A 21,221-nucleotide genomic window follows, 5' to 3' on the forward strand; every position below is an offset into this window, starting at 1 on the left:
CTGGGTGCCCATCAGAGGGGTGCCTGAGAGCCTGGGGTAGTACCGGGAGTGGGAGGTGAAGTCACTCCCTCTGACTCGGGGGTGGGAGGTGCGGGGGGGAAGGGTCACTCGCTGACGGTGGCACTGTGTGTAGTGAAGGGAGGGGTCTCAGTGAAACCCACCGGATACTGATTGGCCTGGATAGAGCGGACGTGGAGAGGATGTTCCCATCAGTGGGAGAGTCCGGAATCCGAGGGCACAGCCTCGGAATAAAGGAACGTCCCTTTAAGGCTGAGATCAGGAGGAGTTTCTTCAGCTGTCAGGTGGTGAAAGGTGTCTTTAAGACAGAGAGAGGTTCTTGGTTGGTCAAGGGGTTAAGGGTTACGGGGAGAAGGCAGGAGAATGGGGTTAAAATAAATCAGCCCTGATGGAATGGCAGATCAGGCTCAATGGGCTGAATGGCCTGATTCTGCTGCTGTATCTGTGGTGGAGCCCAGGAATGGGGAGCTGGAGCCGGGTGGGCAGTGAGCTGGAGCCGGGTGGGCAGTGAGCTGGAGCCGGGCAGGCGGTGAACGGTGTGTGGGAGCCGGGCGGGCGGGCGGTGAATGGGAGCCGGGCGGGCGGTGAACAGTGTGTGGGAGCCGGGCGGGTGGGCGGTGAACAGTGTGTGGGAGCCGGGCGGGTGGGCAGTGAACGGGAGCCGGGCGGGCGGTGAACGGTGAGCCGGGCGGGCGGTGAACAGTGTGTGGGAGCCGGGCGGGTGGGCGGTGAACGGGAGCCGGGCAGGTGGGCGATGAACGGTTTCTCCTCTCGCTGCTGCAGGTCGACATCCGGAGAGCCTGTCCTCCACCTCCTCCTCCAGCTCACTCAGTCCCAAGGACGTCGGGCCCCTGGGACCGGCCACACCGATGGGAAGGTACAGTCTGGGGGGGCTCACTGGAGGGGGGCTGCTCCGGGGACACCGGCGGGAAGGTAGGGTCCAGTGGGGAGGCTCACTGGGGCGGGTGGGGGGGGAGTTGCCGCTCCAGGGGCACCAGGGGTGGTTCCAGCCACACTGACAGGGGGAGCGACTGACGCTGATCGGCGTGGGGGTGGGGGGGGGGGGGTGGGGGGTGAGGTAGGTCGGTGCCGGGGGGCGGGTGAGACCAGTGCCTTTCTGTGTAATGCACTGGATGTGGTGCCGTGGTCAGTGGTGTGGCTGCCGATGGACAGTCTGACTCCCCCTCTTCCCCCCTCTCCCCCCTGCAGTGGTGCCGTGCAGCTGATCTCCGTTCCCAAGGGCCCATTTCTCGGCCTGAACATCGTGGGCGGCACCGACCACCCTGAGGGCCCGATGGTGTGTGTGCAGGAGCTGGTTCCCGGTGGAGAGTGCCACAAGGTCAGTGCCCACACCGCGCACGTCTCTGCATCGATGGAGTCTGCCCACCCTTCCCGCAGGGTTGGCTCCTGAACCAGGCTCTGGTCAGTCAGCCGGCTGCAGTGTTCCCTGGACTTCAACAATTCTGTACAGCATCAGCAACTTACATTCATAGAACATCTTAAAGTCACCAAATCTGTGTCACACATTGGGGCAGCTCAGGGGCCTCTATCTGAGTATCTGAAGGGGCTGGTCCTCAAGTTCTGGCTGCACTTCAGCCCCACGCTCCTGATCTTCGGTCACCCGGTGCGGAGGGGGGTGGGTCGCTCGGGGGATCTCCTGGTGGGTCTGCTCCTGGGCCCGACCAAGGTGGCCGTTCACGGGTCTGGGCGGCGGGCAGTCGAGGGTTCTGCCCGAGCCGATTGCCCGCCCCTCTCCTGGGGTTACGTCCGTGCCCGTGTGTCCCTGGAGAAGGAGCACATGGTGTTCTGGATAGAGATGATCGTTATAAGTTGAAATAGTGTGGATCGTGGAACACTAACACTGTGGTGATGTGATGCAGTAATCACTGAGTAAACCTCCTTTGGAAAAGGGAAAAACAAAAGAGGTACCAGTTGCAGTAATCCGTGATTCACACTATCCACAGTCAATAGTTTCAGGTCATCACTATCCAGAACACACTCAAGCCCCTGAGGTGCTGACCGGTCCTGGAATCCCCCGGTGTACCCGTGGATACCGCGTCCAGTTTTGTACGAGCAGTTTGCTCTGCGGGCTACTCTGCAGCCGGTTGTAAAGCACGTCTGGAGGTTGTTGAAGCTGCAGGAGTGTCTTGGTTGGACAGTCTGGTGTGGCTGCTGTTTCCTCTGTGGCCACCAGAGGGTGGTATTACCCTGCTGGCTGCCCCACTGGTTGCTGCAGTGTGAAACGCAGTTCCCCAAACATCTGTCAACCCCTGGAATCCCGTACAATAAACCTGACATCTGGCTGGTCCAGCCAGGGATCCCTGCTGATGCACACTGCGTGGGCGCTGCTGTTCCCCAAAGCCACAGTGGTTCTCTGCTCCTGTCAATGGGACCCTCGGTAGCGTGGTTTAACCATCAGTCACCCTGTGTGAGCAGCACTCCCTCCTCTGACTGACTCGGGCGGCGGTGACTTCAGGTCCAGGCACTTGTAACCTGAGCTGGTGCTCACGGTGAGAGTGCTGTGCTGTCTGGCGTGCTGCTTTTCAGAGGAGAGCCACCCGCCCCCCCCCCCACCTCCCCCCCCCCCCCCCAGCCCCCCACACCTCCATGTCCCCCTGCTCCCCCTGCAGGGTATGGGAGGTCCAGGCTCCACTGCCTGAAGGAGATCAGTGAGCTGCTGAATGGATGCTCTCGTGATGTCTGAGCCATGCTCATTCTCATAGACACAGAACATGACAGCACAGTACAGGCCCTTCGGCCCACAATGTTGTGCCAACATTTTATCCTGCTCTAAGATCTATCTAACCCCTCCCTCCCACAAAGTCCCCATTTCTCTATCATTCATGTGTCTATCTAAGAGTCTCTTAAATGTCCCTAATGTATCTGCACAACCTCTGCTGGCAGTGCGTTCCACACACCCACCACTCTCTGTGTAAAAAAAACTTACCCCTGACATCCCCCTTATACTTTCCTCCAATCACCTTAAAATTATGTCCCCTCGTGTTAGCCATTGTTGCCCTGGGGAAAAAGTGAGAGGGGACATAATCGAGAGACATGAGAGGGACAACCTGGCCATAATTCTCTTGCAGTTACTATGTCCTTGCTGGGTGCAGTCGGGCTTTGGGTCCTACATGACACTCGAGGCTTTGAGCAGGCTGCCCCTACCCAAAGCAACTTACTTTTATCACGTGTACTGAGATACGTTGAAAAGCACTTGTTTTGCAAGCCATCCTGACAGATCATTCCATATAAAATTACATAGAGGTAGTAAAAAGAAAACTGGATCCAGAGTGGTTCAGGGTAAGGACCCTGTTGCCTCTTTTTATTACAAACATTTATTTACTAAAAGCACTACTAAAAGACATCCGCTGTCAAAATACTACAAGTAATGCAGAGATTTGAAGAAAAACTAAGCACACTACATAACTACAGCAATAACACTAACTAACAACCGCTAAATGCAACACGCAACACTTCAGATAAGGATCGCCTTCTCACCGTCCACGACACACGCGATCCCCTGAGGGGCCCACTGAGCGCGGAACTCAGCCAGGGTGCCCATTGATGCCATGTGCTCCCTCTCCAAGGACACCCGCACGCGGACGTAAGCCCGGAAGATGGGCAGGCAGGCAGACCGGCCGGAACCCTCGGCACCACCAATTTCCTTGTGCAAACATCAGACTTTCCCTCAGAAACTCCAAGGGAAAGGTGATATTCCTCCATGCGGCCTCCTTGCTTCCTTCTCACTGGGAAACCCCCGGCTGTGGGGAGCAGCAGGGCTGGGACTGGGGGAGCAGCTCTTGCTGAGTGCTGAGAATTCCCTTCCCTACGTGTGTCCCGTTGATATACTGGAGAGAGGACCCAGCGCAAGTTACCAGCGCCGGGGGTGGGGGTGGGGGGGTGGAAGCTGTGAGCAGGACAAGCAAGTTCCTGGAGCACCGGGGCATTACTGCTGAGTCCCGAACCAGGGTTGACAGCCCCAGTAGCGGAGTCAGAGCCGGGTAGGGATGTCCTCACCCAGGGGTTGGGAGTCTCTGGGACTGTGCCCAGGAGATGTGGGGGGGGGGGGGGGGGGGGTCAGTCACCGAGTACATAGAGACCGAAGGATTCTGGATGTTGGGGGAATCGAGAGGTTCGGGGTTACTGCAGGGAAGTGATGCTGAGGTCAAAATCAGCCTTGATCTCACTGAATACAGCTAATTCGGTGTACGGCTCTTTGCTTTAAGGTTAAGGTTCCTGTGGGACTGATAATTAATTTTAATATTTTATTTTCTGAGAAGGTTTTTATTTAACTTGCACATATCCACATCTATAAACCTGGCAGCATTGTGACTCCCAGCTGCCTTGCCCACAGTTGACCATGGGTTGTGTGTGCTGTGGGGGCGTAGTTAGTGTGAGGATAAGGCCGTTGCCCACACATGGTGCTTGGGAGGGCCTGGGCTGAGGGTACCCTCGCTGCCCCGGGGCTCTCCCACTTCCTGCCCTTTCCTCACCGCCCCTGTGTTCACCCTTCCCCCTCCCTCACTCCGGAACTGCAGCAAGAGGCCTGGACTATTCCAGGCAGAGGGAGTGAGCAGAGGATGAGGGCCATCGAGGAGGGAAGTCCCTGCCCAGCGTGACCGCCCACACCCCCGGAATCCAGGCATCTGGGTGAGGAGCCCACGTCGCTCCCAGTAAACAGTGCTTTCTTCATTGGCAGGATGGGAGGCTGAGAGCCGGGGACCAGCTGGTGTCCATCAACAAGGAGTCTCTGATCGGAGTTACTCAGGAGGAAGCTAAGAGCATTCTGACCAGGCTGAAGCTGAGGTGTGTGCTGACGTGGGGACAGCGTGCTGTAGACACCGCGCTTCACACCAGATCTCGGCGTGGGAGCCGGCCAATAGATCCCACTGCCCCGTGCCACATCCCGCTCCACTCTATCGCCCTACCCTCTGTTCCTCTCTCCCACATGTTTATCCAGCCTCCCCTTAAATATGCACCCGCTGTTTACACTTTGTCTGACAGTGTGATCCACATCACTGCCCTGTTTCTTCATCTGTCACTGGCTGTGTGAAACTTCCCTGCACATCTCCGAGCTCCTCTCACTTACACCCTTCCCCGGCTAACCAGATCCTCCTCCTCCCCCTCCTCCTCCTCCTCCCTGGCAAATCTCTCCGAGGTTTCTCTCCTCCTCTCCGCAGCCCTCCGAGATCTCTGCACTTCCTCAGTTCTGGCCTCCGAATCATTCCTGATTTTTCACTTACCGCAGCCGTGACTTTGGAACTCCCTCTCCGTCTCTGCCTTCCTCTACCCTCGATCCTTGTTGCCCAAGCTGTTGCCCAGGATTTTGCTCACCAACCCCATTCCCCCTCATGGGACCTGGTAACCGATCCTGTTGATGAGGGAGACACAGATGCTGGAATCTGGAGCAAAGAACAAACTGCTGGAGGGAGCTCAGCAGGTCAAGCAGCGTCTGCGGAGGCAGAAGGGTGGTCAGATTTTTGGAAGTTCCTTGGGAGTGAGACTGCTTGCTCTGGTAGGGCAAGTCCAAAACACGGGGGCAGGACCTGAAAATCCGAGTCAAGCCATTCATGGTTCATATTGGGAAGTCTCCTCCACACCAGGGAGTGTTGTAGAACAGGGGTACCGAGGGCTGTAGATGCGTGGTTCCCTGAGAGTGGAGGTGCAGGTAGACAGGGTGGTGAACAAGGCACACTGGCCTTCATCGGTCAGGATATTGAGTACAGGAGTTGAGATGTCACGTTACAAGACGTTAGTAAGGCCACATTTGGAGTACTGCGTACAGTTCTGGTTGTCCTGTGGAGAGAGTGCAAGCAAGATTTACAAGGATGTTCCAGGACTGGAGAGTTTGAGTGATCAGGAGAGACTGGATAGGCTGGGGCTTCTTTCCCTGGGCCATAGAAGAGGGGTTTTATAAAATCAGAAGGGGCATGGATAAGGTGAATAGCCAAAGTCTTTTCCCCAGGGTAGGGGAGTCCAAAACTAAAGGGTACAGGTTTAAAGTGAGAAGGGAAAGATTTAAAGGAGACCCGAGGGGAACTTTTTCACCCAGAGGGTATATGGAACGAGCTGCCAGAGGAAGTGGGTGAGGCAGGTACTATTATAATGTTTCAAAGACAGTTGGACAGGTCCGTGGATAGGACAGGTTGAGAGGGATATTGGCCAAAAGCAGGGAAATGGGACTGGCTCAGTTAGACAACTTGGTCAGCACGGATGAGTTGGGCTGAAGGGCCTGTTTCTGTTGTGTGTAGCTTTTTAAAAAAAAAGACGGTAGAAACTGGGAACTCTCTTTACTTCAGTGGGCTCTGGATGTCAGAGACCGCGTGGGCCTTGGGGATTTAGTTGGGTCAGGATTACCGATGGGATTAGGTGCAGGTTGGTTCTTGTTGAAAGGTGCAGCAGTGGTGTACCCACCAACCCCCCGCCCCCCGGACCCTGCCCTGTCCCCCGTCAGACTGCTACAGCGACACCACAGCTGGGGTGCACTGTCGGTCCACAGGCCGGGACCATCTCCCTGCGGGAATGCCATGTCAGCTCTGGACGTCCTTCCCTCTACTGCAGGTCGGAGGGGACAATGGAGATCGCCTTCATGCGGAGGAGCTCGCAGTCGGACGTGGCGGGGAACCCGCCGAGCCCTGGCGCCCCGGCCCCCACCTCGCCCATCGCCAGCGGGACCACCCCCAAACCCCCGGGGTTCAGCTTCCTCCTCCCCCCACCCAGCCACCGGCATGGGCCGGCATCCACGGCGGAGACCGACGACACTGCCGCCCTCAGGACCAGTCCGGTGAGGGGGGGTGGGGGGGGTGCGGGACGGGGCGGCAGAGGGTGGGACGGGACCGCAGACGTACCAGGTGTCTGTGGAGTGTTGGTGGGGAGGGGGGATAACGGGGGGGGGGGGCAGTATCAATGTGGGGATGAGGAACGGTGAGTGGTGATCAGGGGGCAGGAACAGCGAGGGGCAGAAAGGCAGAGGGTAGGGCAGGAATGGGGGGTGGGGGTCCGGGGAGGATGAGAGAAAGGGAGAGGGTGAGGGAGGGGGTACGGGGAGGATGGGGGTGAGGGAGGGGGTGCGGGGAGGATGGGGGTGAGGGAGGGGGTGCGGGGAGGATGGGGGTGAGGGAGGGGGTGCGGGGAGGATGGGGGTGAGGGAGGGGGTGCGTGGGAGGGTTTGGGGAGGGGGGCAGGGAGAGGGGGAGGGAATGGGAGGGAGAGGGATGGCGAGGATGGGGGGGGGGGGGCGGGAAAATGGGACGGTAAGGGGTGCAGCCGAGGCTGTAGTTGTGCTCCTGGTACAGACTGTGAGGGACCGTTCACGGGGTGAGGGACAGTTCACGGGGTGAGGTGAGGGGGCCGTTCACGGGGTGAGGTGAGGGAGGGACCGTTCATGGGGTGAGGTGAGGTGAGGGGGCCGTTCACGAGGTGAGGTGAGGGAGGGACCGTTCATGGGGTGAGGTGAGGGACCATTCACGGGGTGAGGGACCGTTCACGGGGTGAGGTGAGGTGAGGGACCGTTCACGGGGTGAGGTGAGGGGGCCATTCACGGGGTGAGGGACCGTTCACGGGGTGAGGTGAGGGGGCCATTCACGGGGTGAGGTGAGGGAGGGACCGTTCACGGGGTGAGGTGAGGGGGCCATTCACGGGGTGAGGGACCGTTCACGGGGTGAGGTGAGGGGGCCATTCACGGGGTGAGGTGAGGGAGGGACCGTTCACGGGGTGAGGTGAGTGGGCCATTCATGGGGTGAGGGACCGTTCACGGGGTGAGGTGTGGGAGGGACCGTTCATGGGGTGAGGTGAGGGACCATTCATGGGGTGAGGGACCGTTCACGGGGTGAGGTGAGGGAGGGACCATTCACGGGGTGAGGTGAGGGGGCCATTCACGGGGTGAGGTGTGGGAGGGACCGTTCACGGGGTGAGGTGAGGGGGCCATTCACGGGGTGAGGTGAGGGAGGGACCGTTCACGGGGTGAGGTGAGGGGGCCATTCACGGGGTGAGGTGAGGGAGGGACCATTCACGGGGTGAGGTGAGGGACCGTTCACGGGGTGAGGGACCGTTCATGGGGTGAGGTGTGGGAGGAACCGTTCATGGGGTGAGGTGAGGGACCATGCACGGGGTGAGGGACCGTTCACGGGGTGAGGTGTGGGAGGGACCGTTCACGGGGTGAGGTGAGGGGGCCATTCACGGGGTGAGGTGAGGGAGGGACCGTCCATGGGGTGAGGTGAGGGACCGTTCACGGGGTGAGGTGAGGGACCGTTCACGGGGTGAGGGACCGTTCATGGGGTGAGGTGTGGGAGGGACCATTCATGGGGTGAGGAACCGTTCACGGGGTGAGGTGTGGGAGGGACCGTTCACGGGGTGAGGTGAGGGGGCCATTCACAGGGTGAGGTGTGGGAGGGACCGTTCACGGGGTGAGGTGAGGGGGCCATTCACGGGGTGAGGTGTGGGAGGGACCGTTCACAGGGTGAGGTGAGGGGGCCATTCACGGGGTGAGGTGAGGTGAGGGGGCCATTCACGGGGTGAGGTGAGGTGAGGGGGCCATTCACGGGGTGAGGTGTGGGACCTGCCAGATCACGTTTTAAACCCGACTTCCTCTCTCAGGGCAAATCCACAGGTAAGAAGAGGGATCGTTCTCCGGCTGCGTCACCCACCCGGAGTCTTCCCGATCCAGGCTCTACAGGCACAGGTGACTTCACCCCACAGACCAGACCCTGTCACCCTCTCCTACCTCAGAGCAAGATCGCCTCCACAGTCAGCAACTCACCTCAATCTTGTGTGCTGGGACTGTGTAGCGGGAGCTTCTCTCTCTGACTAACCCATGGTCTCCCTGTCCTAGGACATTGCACTGGGACAGTGTAGAGGGAGCTTCTCTTTGTGCCTAACCCATGATCGCCCTGTGTTGGGACGATGTGATGGGACAGTGTAGGGGGAGCTTCGCTCTGCGTTTCAACCCGTGGTTTCCCTGTGTTGGGATGGTGTGACGGGACAGTGCAGAAGGAGACATGTCAACATATGACATTGAGTGTCTTGGTTGTAGAACCAATACCCACCATAGGGCGTGAGGCCTGTGCCTGAAAGCTGAGTAGGAGAGATGCATCCTTCATTCCTGGGACGTGGGCACTGTGGGGAAGGCAGGCATTTATTGCCCATCCTTTGACCTGAATGGCTTGCCCTGGATATGGAAGGTGGCAGATATCCCACTCTGCTCTCCTCAGGCGCACCGGATTATTTTCCTCTGTTGGATCAGAGTTCATGGAGTTGTACAGCACGGGAACAGGCCCATCAGCCCAACTCGTCCATACTGACTGTCTGCTTGAGCTGCTTCTATTTCCCCGCGTTTGGCCCATATCCCTCTAAACCTTTCCTATCCATGTACCTGTCTGAATGTCGTAACTGTACCCACTTCTACCACTTCCACTGGCAGCTCGTTCCACACACCCTCCACCCTCTGTGTGGAAGAGTTTCCCCTCTGGCCCCTTTTAAATCTTTCCCCTCTCACCTTAAACCTGTGCCCCCTAGATTTAGACCCCCCAACCCAGCAAAAGACAGTGACCGTCCACCTTATCTGTACCCCTCATGATTTTATAAATCTTTATAAGGTCACCCCTCGGCCTCCTACACTCCAGGGAAAACAGCCTATCCAGCCTCTCCTTGTAACTCAATCCTTCCAGTCCCAGTAACATCCTTGTGAATCTTTCCTGCACCTCTCCAGCTTAATGGCATCCTTGCCTTACCCAGGAGACTGGAACTACACAGTATTCCAAGTGTGGTCTCACCACTGCCTTGTACAACTGTAGTCTGATGAACGTCTGCATTATTTCAGCAGTACTGGCACCTTTCAGAGTCCTGTGAATCATTAGTCCTTTCCTACAACTACTGCTGCTCCCAGTTCCACGTTTTCAATCTTGGGCTAAAATCTTTTTTTTTAAACATAGCAGAACTAAGCACTGTGCACCAAAAGCAGCCGTCACTTGATTACAATGCAGCTCCCTCACCAAGGCATCAGATTGTAATCAGAACAGGGGTCTTGATGAATTGACAAGCAATTTATCCAAACTCCACACCAGTAAAAGGAAATGAAATGTTCTTTCACACTATGGTGTTTTCAGTGAATGGGCCAATTTCTCCGATTTGAGCAGGGTTTGTGTGGAGGTCACAGTCCTCTTGCAACAAGGAGACGCTATCTCATATTTCCCTTTGTCCTGGGTACCGCAGTCAATAACTTGTACAGGTCACAGGTAATGGGAAACCTCTGCACATCTTAGTGTAGCAGGTTGCCTTGGCAACTGTGGCTTCTTGGGTTGAAAGTGGGAGTGTGAATGCAGAGGCGTTGCTCCCGCTCCCTGCAGATTCACTGGAGCTGCCAGGTGCCCCTCTCCCCTCCATCGAACGCCTGCAGCACATTGCACAGATGTAGCAGAGACCAGGCGTGGCGGGGGGAGGGAGCTTTCACTTGGGACTCCGACTGTAGGTTTCAGTATTGAGGCCAGTGTCTGTTTCCCAGGGTAGGGGAGTCTAAGATTAGAGGGCATAGGTTTAAGGTGAACTTTACCCCTTGTTAATATCATTGATGGTGTAAGGTGCAGGATAATACTGAGGGAGCAGTGCGTTGTCAGAGCACTGTGTAGTTCTGGTCTCCTGGGTACAGCAAGGATACCATTAAGCTGGAAAGGGTGCAGGAAAGATTCACAAGGATGTTACTGGAACTGCAGGGCTTGAGCTATAAGAAGAGACTGGATAGGCTGGGGCATTTTTCCCTGGAGATAAGATAAGATTTCTTTATTAGTCACACGTACATCAAAACACAGTGAAATGCATCTTTTCTGCGTAGAGTGTTCTGGGGGCAGCCTGCAAGTGTCGCCACGCTTCCGGCGCCAACATAGCATGCCCACAACTTCCTAACCCGTACGTCTTTGGAATGTGGGAGGAAACCGGAGCACCCGAAGGAAACCCACGCAGACACGGGGAGAACGTACAAACTCCTTACAGACAGCAGCCGGAATTGAACCCAGGTCGCTGGCGCTGTAAAGCATTACGCTAACCGCTACACTACCGAGGTTTATAAAATCATGAGGGTGGATGGTCAGTCTTCTTCCCAGGTCACTGACCAGTGCCTCTTCCCATTGGGCCTCCAGGAACCCAGGGTAGAGAAGCCTAAAACTAGAGGGCATAGGTTGAAGGTGAAGGGGGAAAGATTTAAAGGGGATCTTACAGAGCAAGAGCTGTACTGTTGAAGGGGCACACTCCTGAGGGAGTGCAACACTGTTGGAAAGGGCGTGCATTACTGAGACACTGCTGCATGTCCACAGAGGGAGTGCTGTGCCATCGAGGGCAGGGCCGAACTAAAGCGCTAGAAGCACTCGGCCAGACCGACTGTGCGAGAGAGGGAATGTTTCGGCTCGATGAGGGGCAGTGAGCGTGATGGACAGCTGATCCCACACCACCCAAGTTTGACCTGCTGCCCCAGACAAGTTTCCAACCCCAGAAATCTTGCTTTGCTGCCTCCAAAACCTTTTCGCACACCCCGGTCCTGCAGTAAACGTGAGCAATACAAGGACACGGGGATAACACCAGGCCCAGATGGTTACACGTTTTCCACATGGGGAAGGTGGCCTGACTGCAGCCTCAATCAACCTATCTCACCTACGCAGGGCAGGCTTGAGGGGCTGAGTGGCCTACTCCTGCTCCTACTTTCTCATGGGTTCCTGGAGGTCCAATGGGAAGAGGCACCTGTGAGTGACCTCTCAGAACGTTGGGGGATCAAGGGGTGAAAGTGGCGCTATGAAAAAGCAGGCTGGGGTTGAGCGCTAATGAATCGAGTCCCTTCTTTCCCTTCAGGTAACGTGAGTGCAGCCTGGACACAGCCCTGTGTCACCCGTGGGAGGTCACTGTCCCTCAATCCCAGCTTCCGGCTGAAGGTGGAGAAGTTGGAGATGGTAAGTTACTGGTTACAAAAAGTGTTTGAGACGTTTTCCTCATTAGTCCAAGCACAGAACGCTTTGTTTTAGTTCAAGAATATACTTTATTCATAGAGAATATTCTCAAGAAAAACAGCGCATCGTCAATTCTGGTCACCACACCACAGGAAGGATGTGATTAAACTACAGAGGGTCAAGAAGAAATTCATTAGATGTTGCCTGGACTGGAGGGCTTGAGTTGGAATTGGTTTATTATTGTCATGTGTACTGAGATACAGTGAAAAACTTCTGTTTGCATGCCACACGACAGATCATGCCATACATAAGTACATCGAGGTAGTGAAAAAGAAAACAGAATGCAAAATATAGTGTAGCAGCTACAGAGAAAGTACAGGTAAACAAATAAAGTGCTAGGGCCACGACAAGGCAGATTGGGAGATCAAGAATTCATCTTTACTTAACAGGAGAGATTGGGTAGGCTGGCTCTGTTACCCCTGGAGTGGAGGAGGTTGAGAGGTGACATAATGGAGGTATATAGAACAGGTAGCTAGCCGGTGTCTGTTTCTCATGGTAGGGGTGTCTAAAACTAGAGGGCACAAGTTTAAGGTGAGAGGGAGGAAATTTTCACACAAGGTCTTTGGTATCTGGAACAAGCTGCCAGAGGAGGTGGTGGAGGCAGGGACAGTGACTATTTAAAAGGCATCTGGACAGGTACTTGAATGAACGGAGCAAAGAGGGTGTGGAATTAAAGCAGGTGGGATTAGTATGGATAGGCACAATGGTCGGCACAGACGCGGTGGGCTGAAGGGCCTCTTTCTATGCTGTTTCTATGACTACGGGTCACGCATGGCTTTGATTGTGCTGAAGAATCCATGTCATGGTTGGCATTGAGTTGTTGGGTCTCCTGCCTTCTTTCCAACCACCGTCTGTTCTAAAGGTAACAGAGCTTCTGTGGGACCTTGGTCCTCAGCTGCCTGTTGAGATCAAATAATCTGCTGGAGGAACTCAGCATGTCGAGCAACGTCTGTGGGAGGAGAGGAATCGTCGACGTTTGTGGTCGAAAGCCTGCATCAGGACGGAGAGAGGAGATGGCTGGTATAAAGAGGAGAAGGGGAGTGGTGAGAAAAGATTCTGAAGTGATTGGTGGACTGAGGAGGGGCGTGAGATGACAGGCAGGTGGAGCTGGAGTTGGGAGACAGTGGCAGGTGAATCGTAGTCGGAGGCAGACAGAGAGAGAGGAAAAAGAGACTCTGCCTGTAGAGATGTTTCTTTTGCCTTGAGGTGTGGTGGACCTTCCAATGCAAGAACACCTTGTGTTTGCTGTAAATTGTCTCTTGGATTTCCTGGTCATTCTCATCAATCCATTTGTGTTGCTTTAGAGTCACAGAGAGATGCAGCACAGAAACGGGCCATTCAGCCCATTGAGTCCGCACCAACCAACTGTCCATTGACACTAATCCTACACTAACCCCATTTTTTACTCTCCCCACATACCCACCAACTGCCCCCAGATTCTACTACTCATTTACACACTAGGAGCAATTTACAGCGGCCAATCAACCCACACGTCTTTGAGATGTGGGAGGAAACCGGACCCAGAGGAAACCCAAAAGGTCACAGGGAGAATGTGAAAACTCCACACAGACAACACCGGAGGTCAGGATTGAACCTGGGTCTCTGGCGCTGTGAGGCAGCAGCCCTGGTAGCTGTGCCACTGTGGTAGAGACATTGGTAATTGGTTTATTATTGTTATGTGTGCTGAGACACAGTGAAAAGCTTTGTCTGCATGCTATCCAGACAGATCATACATTCCATAAGTTGAGCAAGCTAGGGCTTTTCTCTTTGGAGCAAAGGAGGATGAGAGGTGACTTGATAGAGATGTACAAGATGATAAGAGGCCTAGATCGAGTGGACAGTTAGAGACTTTTTCCAAGGGTGACAATGGTGAACACGAGGGGACATAATTTTAAGGTGATTGGAGGAAGGTATAAGGGGGATGTCAGGGGTAAGTTTTTTACACAGAGAGTGGTGGATGCATGGAATACCCTGCCAGCAGAGGTTGTGGGGGCAGATACACTAGGGACACTTAAGAGACTCTTAGATAGACACATGAATGATATAGAAATGGAGGGTTATGTGGGAGGGAAGGGTTAGATAGATCTTAGAGCAGGATAAAACGTCAGCACAACATTGTGGGCCGAAGGGCCTGTACTGTAATGTTCTATAAGTACATCGAGGTAGTACAAAAGGAAAAGCAATAACAGAATGCAGAATATAGTGTTACAGTTACAGAGGAAGTGCAGGCAGACAATACGGTACAAGGGCCACAACGAGGTAGATTGAGATCATCTTTATCGTACAAGAGGTCCGTTCAAGAACCTCATAACTGTGGGCAGGAAGGTCTGGTGGAGAAGCCTCTTCACAGAGGCTGTAGCCACCATGTGACTCCTTTCAGCTGTGGGTTATCAGGATGCCTGTGGGGCTCTCTCTGAGATACTTTTGCAAGATCTTTGAGACCTTCAACACCGATTTTCTTGCGGCCACATTTCCGTTGTTGTCATTGTTTTCAGGCTGATGGGAATCAGAGAGGATTGTGTGGTCAGTCACACAGTTTTGAGGGACGGTGTTACAGATGTCCTCCTGATCTCCTACTCGGACAGTGAAGTGATCTTGCGTGTTCCGGTGCCTCCGAACAGTTCCAGCTGCAATATCGTGCCCGCTATGTTTCCCTCGGTGCTTCACTTCACAATTAGTGCGTTTAAGAGGCATTTAGACAGATACTTAAATAGGCAAGGCATAGAAGATACCATCCTAATGCAGGGAAATGGGAGTAGTGCGGATGGGAAAATGGCCAGCATATATATGGTGGGCCGAAGGGCCTGTTTCTGTGCTGTGTGATTCTATGACAATTCTCAGCATGAACTTTTATCGGTTTGTTTTTGCAAGTGTGTTGTTCTCCTGGGTGCAAGCCTTTAAAACCACTGAGGCATTTTACAGCCCCCCACCCCCCAGCTGCTTTCAGTTAGTGAGTTGGATGAGGAGGGAAAGCAAGCGCTTAACCCTTTGCACATCTGGGTTAGCCTGGCCAGAGTCTCTGCCTCGCTGTTCTCTACACACGATGGTTTTGTTTTCTTGTTTACGTGGGGCTGAACTGTGAAAAGTTGCAGCTTTGCATTACCGTTCTGGGAGATCCCACCAAGCTGAATTTCATAGTTGGGAGCCACAGAGACTGCAGATGCTGGAACTGGGAGCAAAAAAGAAACAAACTGCTGGAGGAGGTTGGTGGTGGCAGCTAGGGCAAGGAGGAGAAACATGGGGAGAGGCATTGAACACGTACACAGCTGAGGTCCTGGCTGGGGTCGAACTGGGAGTCCTGGAAACTGAGCTGGGAGCCACGTGGGACAATATGGTGGCGAAGACCAGCACTGAGGAAGGATATGTGGCTGTTGTCGCGAGTCCTAGTAAGAATGGAGACAGTGACCATAACTCCTTGACCTTTACCACAGCCTTGGAGAGGGATAGGAGCAGACGATATGGGAAAGTATTTAAGTGGGGGAGGGGGAATTATGATGCTATCAGGCAGGAACTTGGGAGCGTAAATTGGGAACAGAGGTTCTTGGGGAAGTGCACAGTGGAAAAGTGGAGGTTGTTTGGTGAGTACTGCATGGGGTTCTGGATAGGTTTGTCCCATTGAGGCAGGGTAAGGATGGCAGAGTGAAGGAACCGTGGTTGACAAGAGACATAGAATACCTTGTCAAGAGGAAGAAAGAAGTTTACCTGAGGTTTGGAAGGAAGGATCAAACAGGGCTCTGGAGAGCTACAAGGTAGCCAGGAGGGAGCTTAAGAATGGACTCAGGAGAGCTAGAAGAGCATGAAAAGGCCATGGTGAGTAGGATCAAGGAAAACCCCAAGGCGTTCTACATGTATGTGAAGAATAGGAGGATGACTAGAGTGAGGGTAGGACCGATCAGGGATAAAAGAAGAAACATGTGCCTGGAGTCGGAAGAGGTAGGGGAGGTCCTTAATGAATACTTTGCTTCAGTATCCACCAGTGAGAGAGACCTTGATGTTTGTGAGGATGGCGTACAACAGGCTGATACACTAGAGCACGTCAACGTGAGGACAGAGGATGTGCTGGAACTTTTGAAAAACATTAGGATAGATAAGTCACCGGGGCCGGATGGGATATGTCCAAGGTTATTACGGGAAGCAAGGGAAGAGATTGCTGCACCTTTGGCGATGATCTTTGCATCCTCACTGGCCACAGGAGTTGTGCCAGATGATTGGAGGGTGGCAAATGTTGTTCCTTTGTTCAAGGAAGGGAGTAGGGACAACCCTGGGAATTACAGGCCAGTGAGTCTTACTTCAGTGGTGGGCAAATTACTGGAGAAGATTCTTAGAGGCAGGATATATGGGCATTTGGAGAAGCATAGTCTGATTAGGGACAGTCAGCATGGCTTTGTGAAGGGCAGGTCGTGCCTCATGAGCCTGATTGAATTCTTTGAGAATGTGACAAAGCACATTGATGAAGGTCGAGCAGTGGGTATGGTGTACATGGATTTTAGAAAGGCGTTTGATAAGGTTCCTCATGGAAGGCTCATTCAGAAAGTCAGGAGGCATGGGATCCAGGGAAACTTGGCTGTGTAGATTCAGAATTGGCTCACCCATAGAAGACAGAGGGTGGTGGTAGATGGAGCGTATTCTGCCTGGAGGTCGGTGACCAGTGGTGTTCCACAGGGATCTGTTCTGGGACCCCTGCTCTTTGTGATTTTTATAAATGACTTGGATGAGGATGTGGAAGGGTGGGTTAGTAAGTTTGCAGATGACATGAAGGTTGGTGGTGTTGTGGATAGTGTAGAAGGTTGCTGTAGGTTATAACAGGACATTGATAGGATGCCGAGCTGGGCTGAGAAGTGGCAGATGGAGTTCAACCTGGAAAAGTGTGAAGTGATACACTTCAGGAGATCAAATTTGAAGGCAGATTACAAGGTTAATGGCAGGACTCTTAGCAGTGTGGAAGAACAGAGGGATCTTGGGGTCCACGTCGATAGATCCCTCAAGGTTGCCGCGCAGGTTGATAGAGTGGTTAAGAAGGCATATGGTGTGTTGGCCTTCATTAGTCGGGGTATTGAGTTCAAGAGCCATGAGGTAATGTTGCAGCTCTATAAAACTCTGGTTAGACCACACTTGGGGTATTGTGTTCAGTTCTGGTCGCCTCATTATAGGAAGGATGTGGAAGCTTTAGAGAGGGTGCAGAAGAGATTTACCAGGATGCTGCCTGGATTGGAGAGCATGTCTTATGAGGATAGGTTGAGCGAGCTGGGGCTTTTCTCTTTGGAGAGAAGGAGGATGAGAGGTGATTTGATAGAGGTGTACAAGATGATAAGAGGCATAGATCGAGTGGACAGTCAGAGACTTTTTCCCAGGGCGAAAATGGCTAACAGGAGGGGACATAATTTTAAGGTGATTGGAGGAAGGTATAAGGGGGATGTCAGGGGTAAGTTTTTTTTTACACAGAGAATGGTGGGTGCGTGGAACGCACTGCCAGCAGCAGTTGTGGGGGCAGATACATCAGGGACATTTAAGAGACTCTTAGGTAGCCATATGAATGATAGAGAAATGGAGGGCTATGTGGGAGGGAAGGGTTAGGTAGATCTTAGAGCAGGATAAAACGTCGGTACGACATTATGGGCCGAAGGGCCTGCACTGTGCTGTAGTGTTCTATGTTCTAATGTGGTCAAAGAGCAGGTGAAATCGGAGGAGGAGCAGTGAGAAAGGGTCTCGCAGAACTCCTGACACAGGAAAGCCTGCAAAGTTGGCATGCCTTGAAGGGACTTTGCAATGGAGTAGTAAAGTGGAGAATCAGGAGACCACGGATGCTGGAATCTGGAGTACGAAACAAACTGGCGGGGGAGCCACTGAGTCCCTCCAGCAGCTTGTTTTTGTTGAACTTCATTGTTGAATGGGCTCCTTCCCCTCACACTCGATGGACAAACCATAAATACTCATAGTGCCCTGGGAAAAAAAGATCAATTTTAGAATTAGACAACATCTTGGGCTGCCATGTGACTGTAGGATTACGGGTGACCCCTGCCTTAGGGGAGGGTTGCATTCCTAGAAAACGGTCCTACCGTGACTTTCCGTAACGCAAAGCCACCTCATCCGTGCATGTGTCAAGAAACGCAAGCTGAAAAATAATAAATTATATACTTTTTTTTCCCACACAAATTCCATAAGAGCAAAACTTATTCCATATCTCCAGTTATTGGGCAGTGAGTTCTGTAAGGGTGAGTTCTGTAAACCCGAACAGCTGTAACACACCTGTAGGAAGGTGTGCCAAGGCAATGGAAGATGCAGAGAGTAGATAGAGAGATGCTGAAACAGCTGGACCTACAGAGAATGGTGTACCAGATGTTAGTCCTACAGCACAGAAAACATGCCTTTCGGCTCAACTCATCCATTCTGACCAAGTTCCCCACTGAGCTAGTCCCATTTGCGTTTGGCCCAAATCCCTCGAAGAGAGCACAAGGGAAGTTGACAGATGAATTATTATCACCCATGAACGTTACCATGGGAGATGTGCTGGTTTATAAATACAAGGTGCAAATATCATTGGATTGTAGTGCTGGGCAGCAGAGAAATTCAATCCTTAGCAACATATGTCTTGGTGCGAACGTGTAATGCACCTGACTCTGCATCTGAGGTTACAGTAACATTTACCAGGCAGGATGAGCTTCTCAACTTTAGCTAATGAGTAGTAATTGCATTCCGTTTACGTGGCCAAGCAATTATCTTATCGTTAAAAACGGTAAATTCTCCTTTAGTTCTTTTGGTATTGGGAGTGCTCCTCACTCACAGTTCACACCATCCAGGAATCCTGAGAATGAGAAAGGGCAAGGGTGTTACTTGATATTGCCTCTGCCTTTAGTCAGCTGTGTAGTTTATTAATCCTGAAATAACCCGTGCCATTCCCTGCTGTGACCAGGCCGGAGAGCCCCAATATTCTCCCTTCTCCTTGAATTTCTTTTCCTCTCATTGCTGTTTGATTTTAACCAGCCTGGAGGGGTGAATGGACTTCTACTGAATGCTATTCCTGCACAGGAGAATCTGCCCTCCTTCCACCTGAAGGATACAGCCCTACCTAGTGGTGAACCCTGAGGAGCCAAGAGCCCACTCACCCAAAGAGCACCAACAGAACCCTCTCAGAACTAACCCTAATAGGCATCTGGAGACCACCTACCAAAAGACCACCCACCCAAGATCAACAACCCTTCCACCACCAGAGGTCTAAACACCGCCCACCAAAGATCAGTAACCCACACACCGCCAGCAGTCTAGAGACCACCCACTCAAGATCATCAGCCTTCGCACCATCAGGGTCTGAAGATCACCTCCTCGAGATCACCAACCCACACACCACCAGGAAGCTAAACGTCACCCACCTGCTCATTGGTGGTTCTTAAACTTCAGCAACTGTCCAATACCCTTCCCTTGGGTGCCAGTGTGGATGAAGCAGACCCCAGGGTAGGGAGACAGCACTGGTGGGGAGCTATGGGTATTCGGCTGTTGAGCCCGTGATTGGGTCGGCCATGATATTCCTGAATTAAGGAGCAGGCTCAACAAGCCATGCGGACCTCTGTAGCCTTGCTACCCAAGCAGTTATACAGCAGGGAAACAGGCCCTTCGGCCCCACTGGTCCATGCTGACCAAGATGCCCATCTAAGCTGGTCCCATTTGCCCACCTTTGGCCCATATCCCTCAATCTTTCCTGTCCACGTACCTGTCCAGAGTCGGATAGGAGACCCGACTGTGTGTGTCACTTGGGTCACGCTGAACTGGGTTGTATTTTCAGCCTGAGCTGGCCTCACTAGCCTCCTGGTTCTTTCTCCCAGAAAGAGGAGCATTTTCTTTGGAGCTGTACCCACCACACCCTGTTCATTGCAAGTCGTCTTGTACATCAGAGTTGTGTAACACGTTGACCAAGCCTCACAGAACAATGGGAGGTGAGGCCCCATTGTCAGATTCAGGGATGGGGTCTCAGTGGTACGCCAGTCACCACTGAAACCTTGCTCCCTCTCCGACAGACTCCAAAATCAGAAGCTCCAGGAGAATTGGGCCCACACTTTCGCATCTGAGGGCAGGTGTGGAGAGTGTGGGCAAGCAGGCTGCTTCCAATGCAAGAGCAAAAACAACACACGGCTGGAGGAACTCAGTGGGTCAGGCAGCATCTGTGGAGGGAAGTGCACAGTCGACGTTTCGGGTCGAGATGCTTCATCTGGACTGAAGGATAGAGAGAAGGTAGCCAGTATAAAGAGGTGAGGGGTAGGGGTAGAGCAAGAGCTGGCAGGTGATGGGTAGATCCGGGTGAGGAGGGGTGATGGGTAGATGGGAGTCAGGTGGGGGAGGGAAGGGTGGAAGCAGTGACAGAGGCTGAGAGATGATGGGTGGAGGCTACAGATGTTGGAATCTGATAGGACAGGAGGGTGGAGCATGGAATCAAGTGAGGGAGGTGGGGAGGGCAGATGGGAACTGAGGGGAGGGGACCCAGTGGGAGGAGTGTGTGGGCGATGGGCAGATGGACTAGCTAGGGGAGGAGAAAGAAACTTGGGGGCGGGGGGGGTGGAGGTGCGCATAGGGTTTGGTATATAAGAGGACCCGGGTAGATCAGAAGGATGGAGGAAGGGAAGGGGGAGCAAGTTATCTTCAGTCTCTTGTGTCTCCGTGCTTCCAATACAATGCAGCCCACTGAGTTGGCAGCAGAGAATTTTTTTTCCCCCAAAGAGCCTGTCAGAATATCAACCCTTTTCCTACCCATCTCCTGCTGGATCTCTGTCCTATTTACCCCACCCCATAACTCAAATAGGGATGGAGAGATAGAGGAGTTGTTTCGTGAGGTGGGAATTGATAGCAAGTTGTGAGCCATTGCTCACGGATCTGGAGCCCAAAAAGGACATTAAGCTATGGGACGTCCCACCCATGCTGCGTGAGGGGGGGGGGGGGGGGGGGGGGGGAGCCGGGAAGTGGAATCGGTTGCCAGGTATCTTGAGCCTTGTTAAGTTTGCATTCTTCTGAGCTTGGGATCTGACCTGTTCCACCTTTCCTTTCCAGGCACTGGGCTATCTTGGGATTGAACCAACAGAACAGCAACAGCAGACCCTACGGCGTCAACTTCAGGTGGACTCCAAGGGAACGGTAGCCTATGGGGGTCAGTGCTACTCTCCACCATGTCTTTGCTCGACTCTCTCCTCCTTGGACTCCCCTTCTCCTCCTCCTTGCACTTCCCCTTCACCT

At 53.5% G+C, this 21,221-nt stretch overlaps 1 protein-coding gene across 1 annotated transcript in view; it reads left to right on the top strand.

The window, feature by feature from the left end:
* stxbp4 (syntaxin binding protein 4) overlaps positions 1-21,221 on the top strand; it is a 119,639-nt gene that overhangs the window by 25,805 nt on the left and 72,613 nt on the right. The window contains exons 7-13 of the mRNA XM_052033315.1: positions 802-895; positions 1,228-1,357; positions 4,718-4,824; positions 6,580-6,802; positions 8,614-8,698; positions 11,851-11,948; positions 21,039-21,135. Coding sequence (XP_051889275.1) covers positions 802-895; positions 1,228-1,357; positions 4,718-4,824; positions 6,580-6,802; positions 8,614-8,698; positions 11,851-11,948; positions 21,039-21,135 — 834 coding nt within the window. The remainder of the gene's footprint in view (positions 1-801; positions 896-1,227; positions 1,358-4,717; positions 4,825-6,579; positions 6,803-8,613; positions 8,699-11,850; positions 11,949-21,038; positions 21,136-21,221) is intronic.

Source organism: Pristis pectinata, chromosome 18 (assembly GCF_009764475.1).
Source record: "Pristis pectinata isolate sPriPec2 chromosome 18, sPriPec2.1.pri, whole genome shotgun sequence".
In the NCBI taxonomy this organism is placed as follows: domain Eukaryota; kingdom Metazoa; phylum Chordata; class Chondrichthyes; order Rhinopristiformes; family Pristidae; genus Pristis; species Pristis pectinata.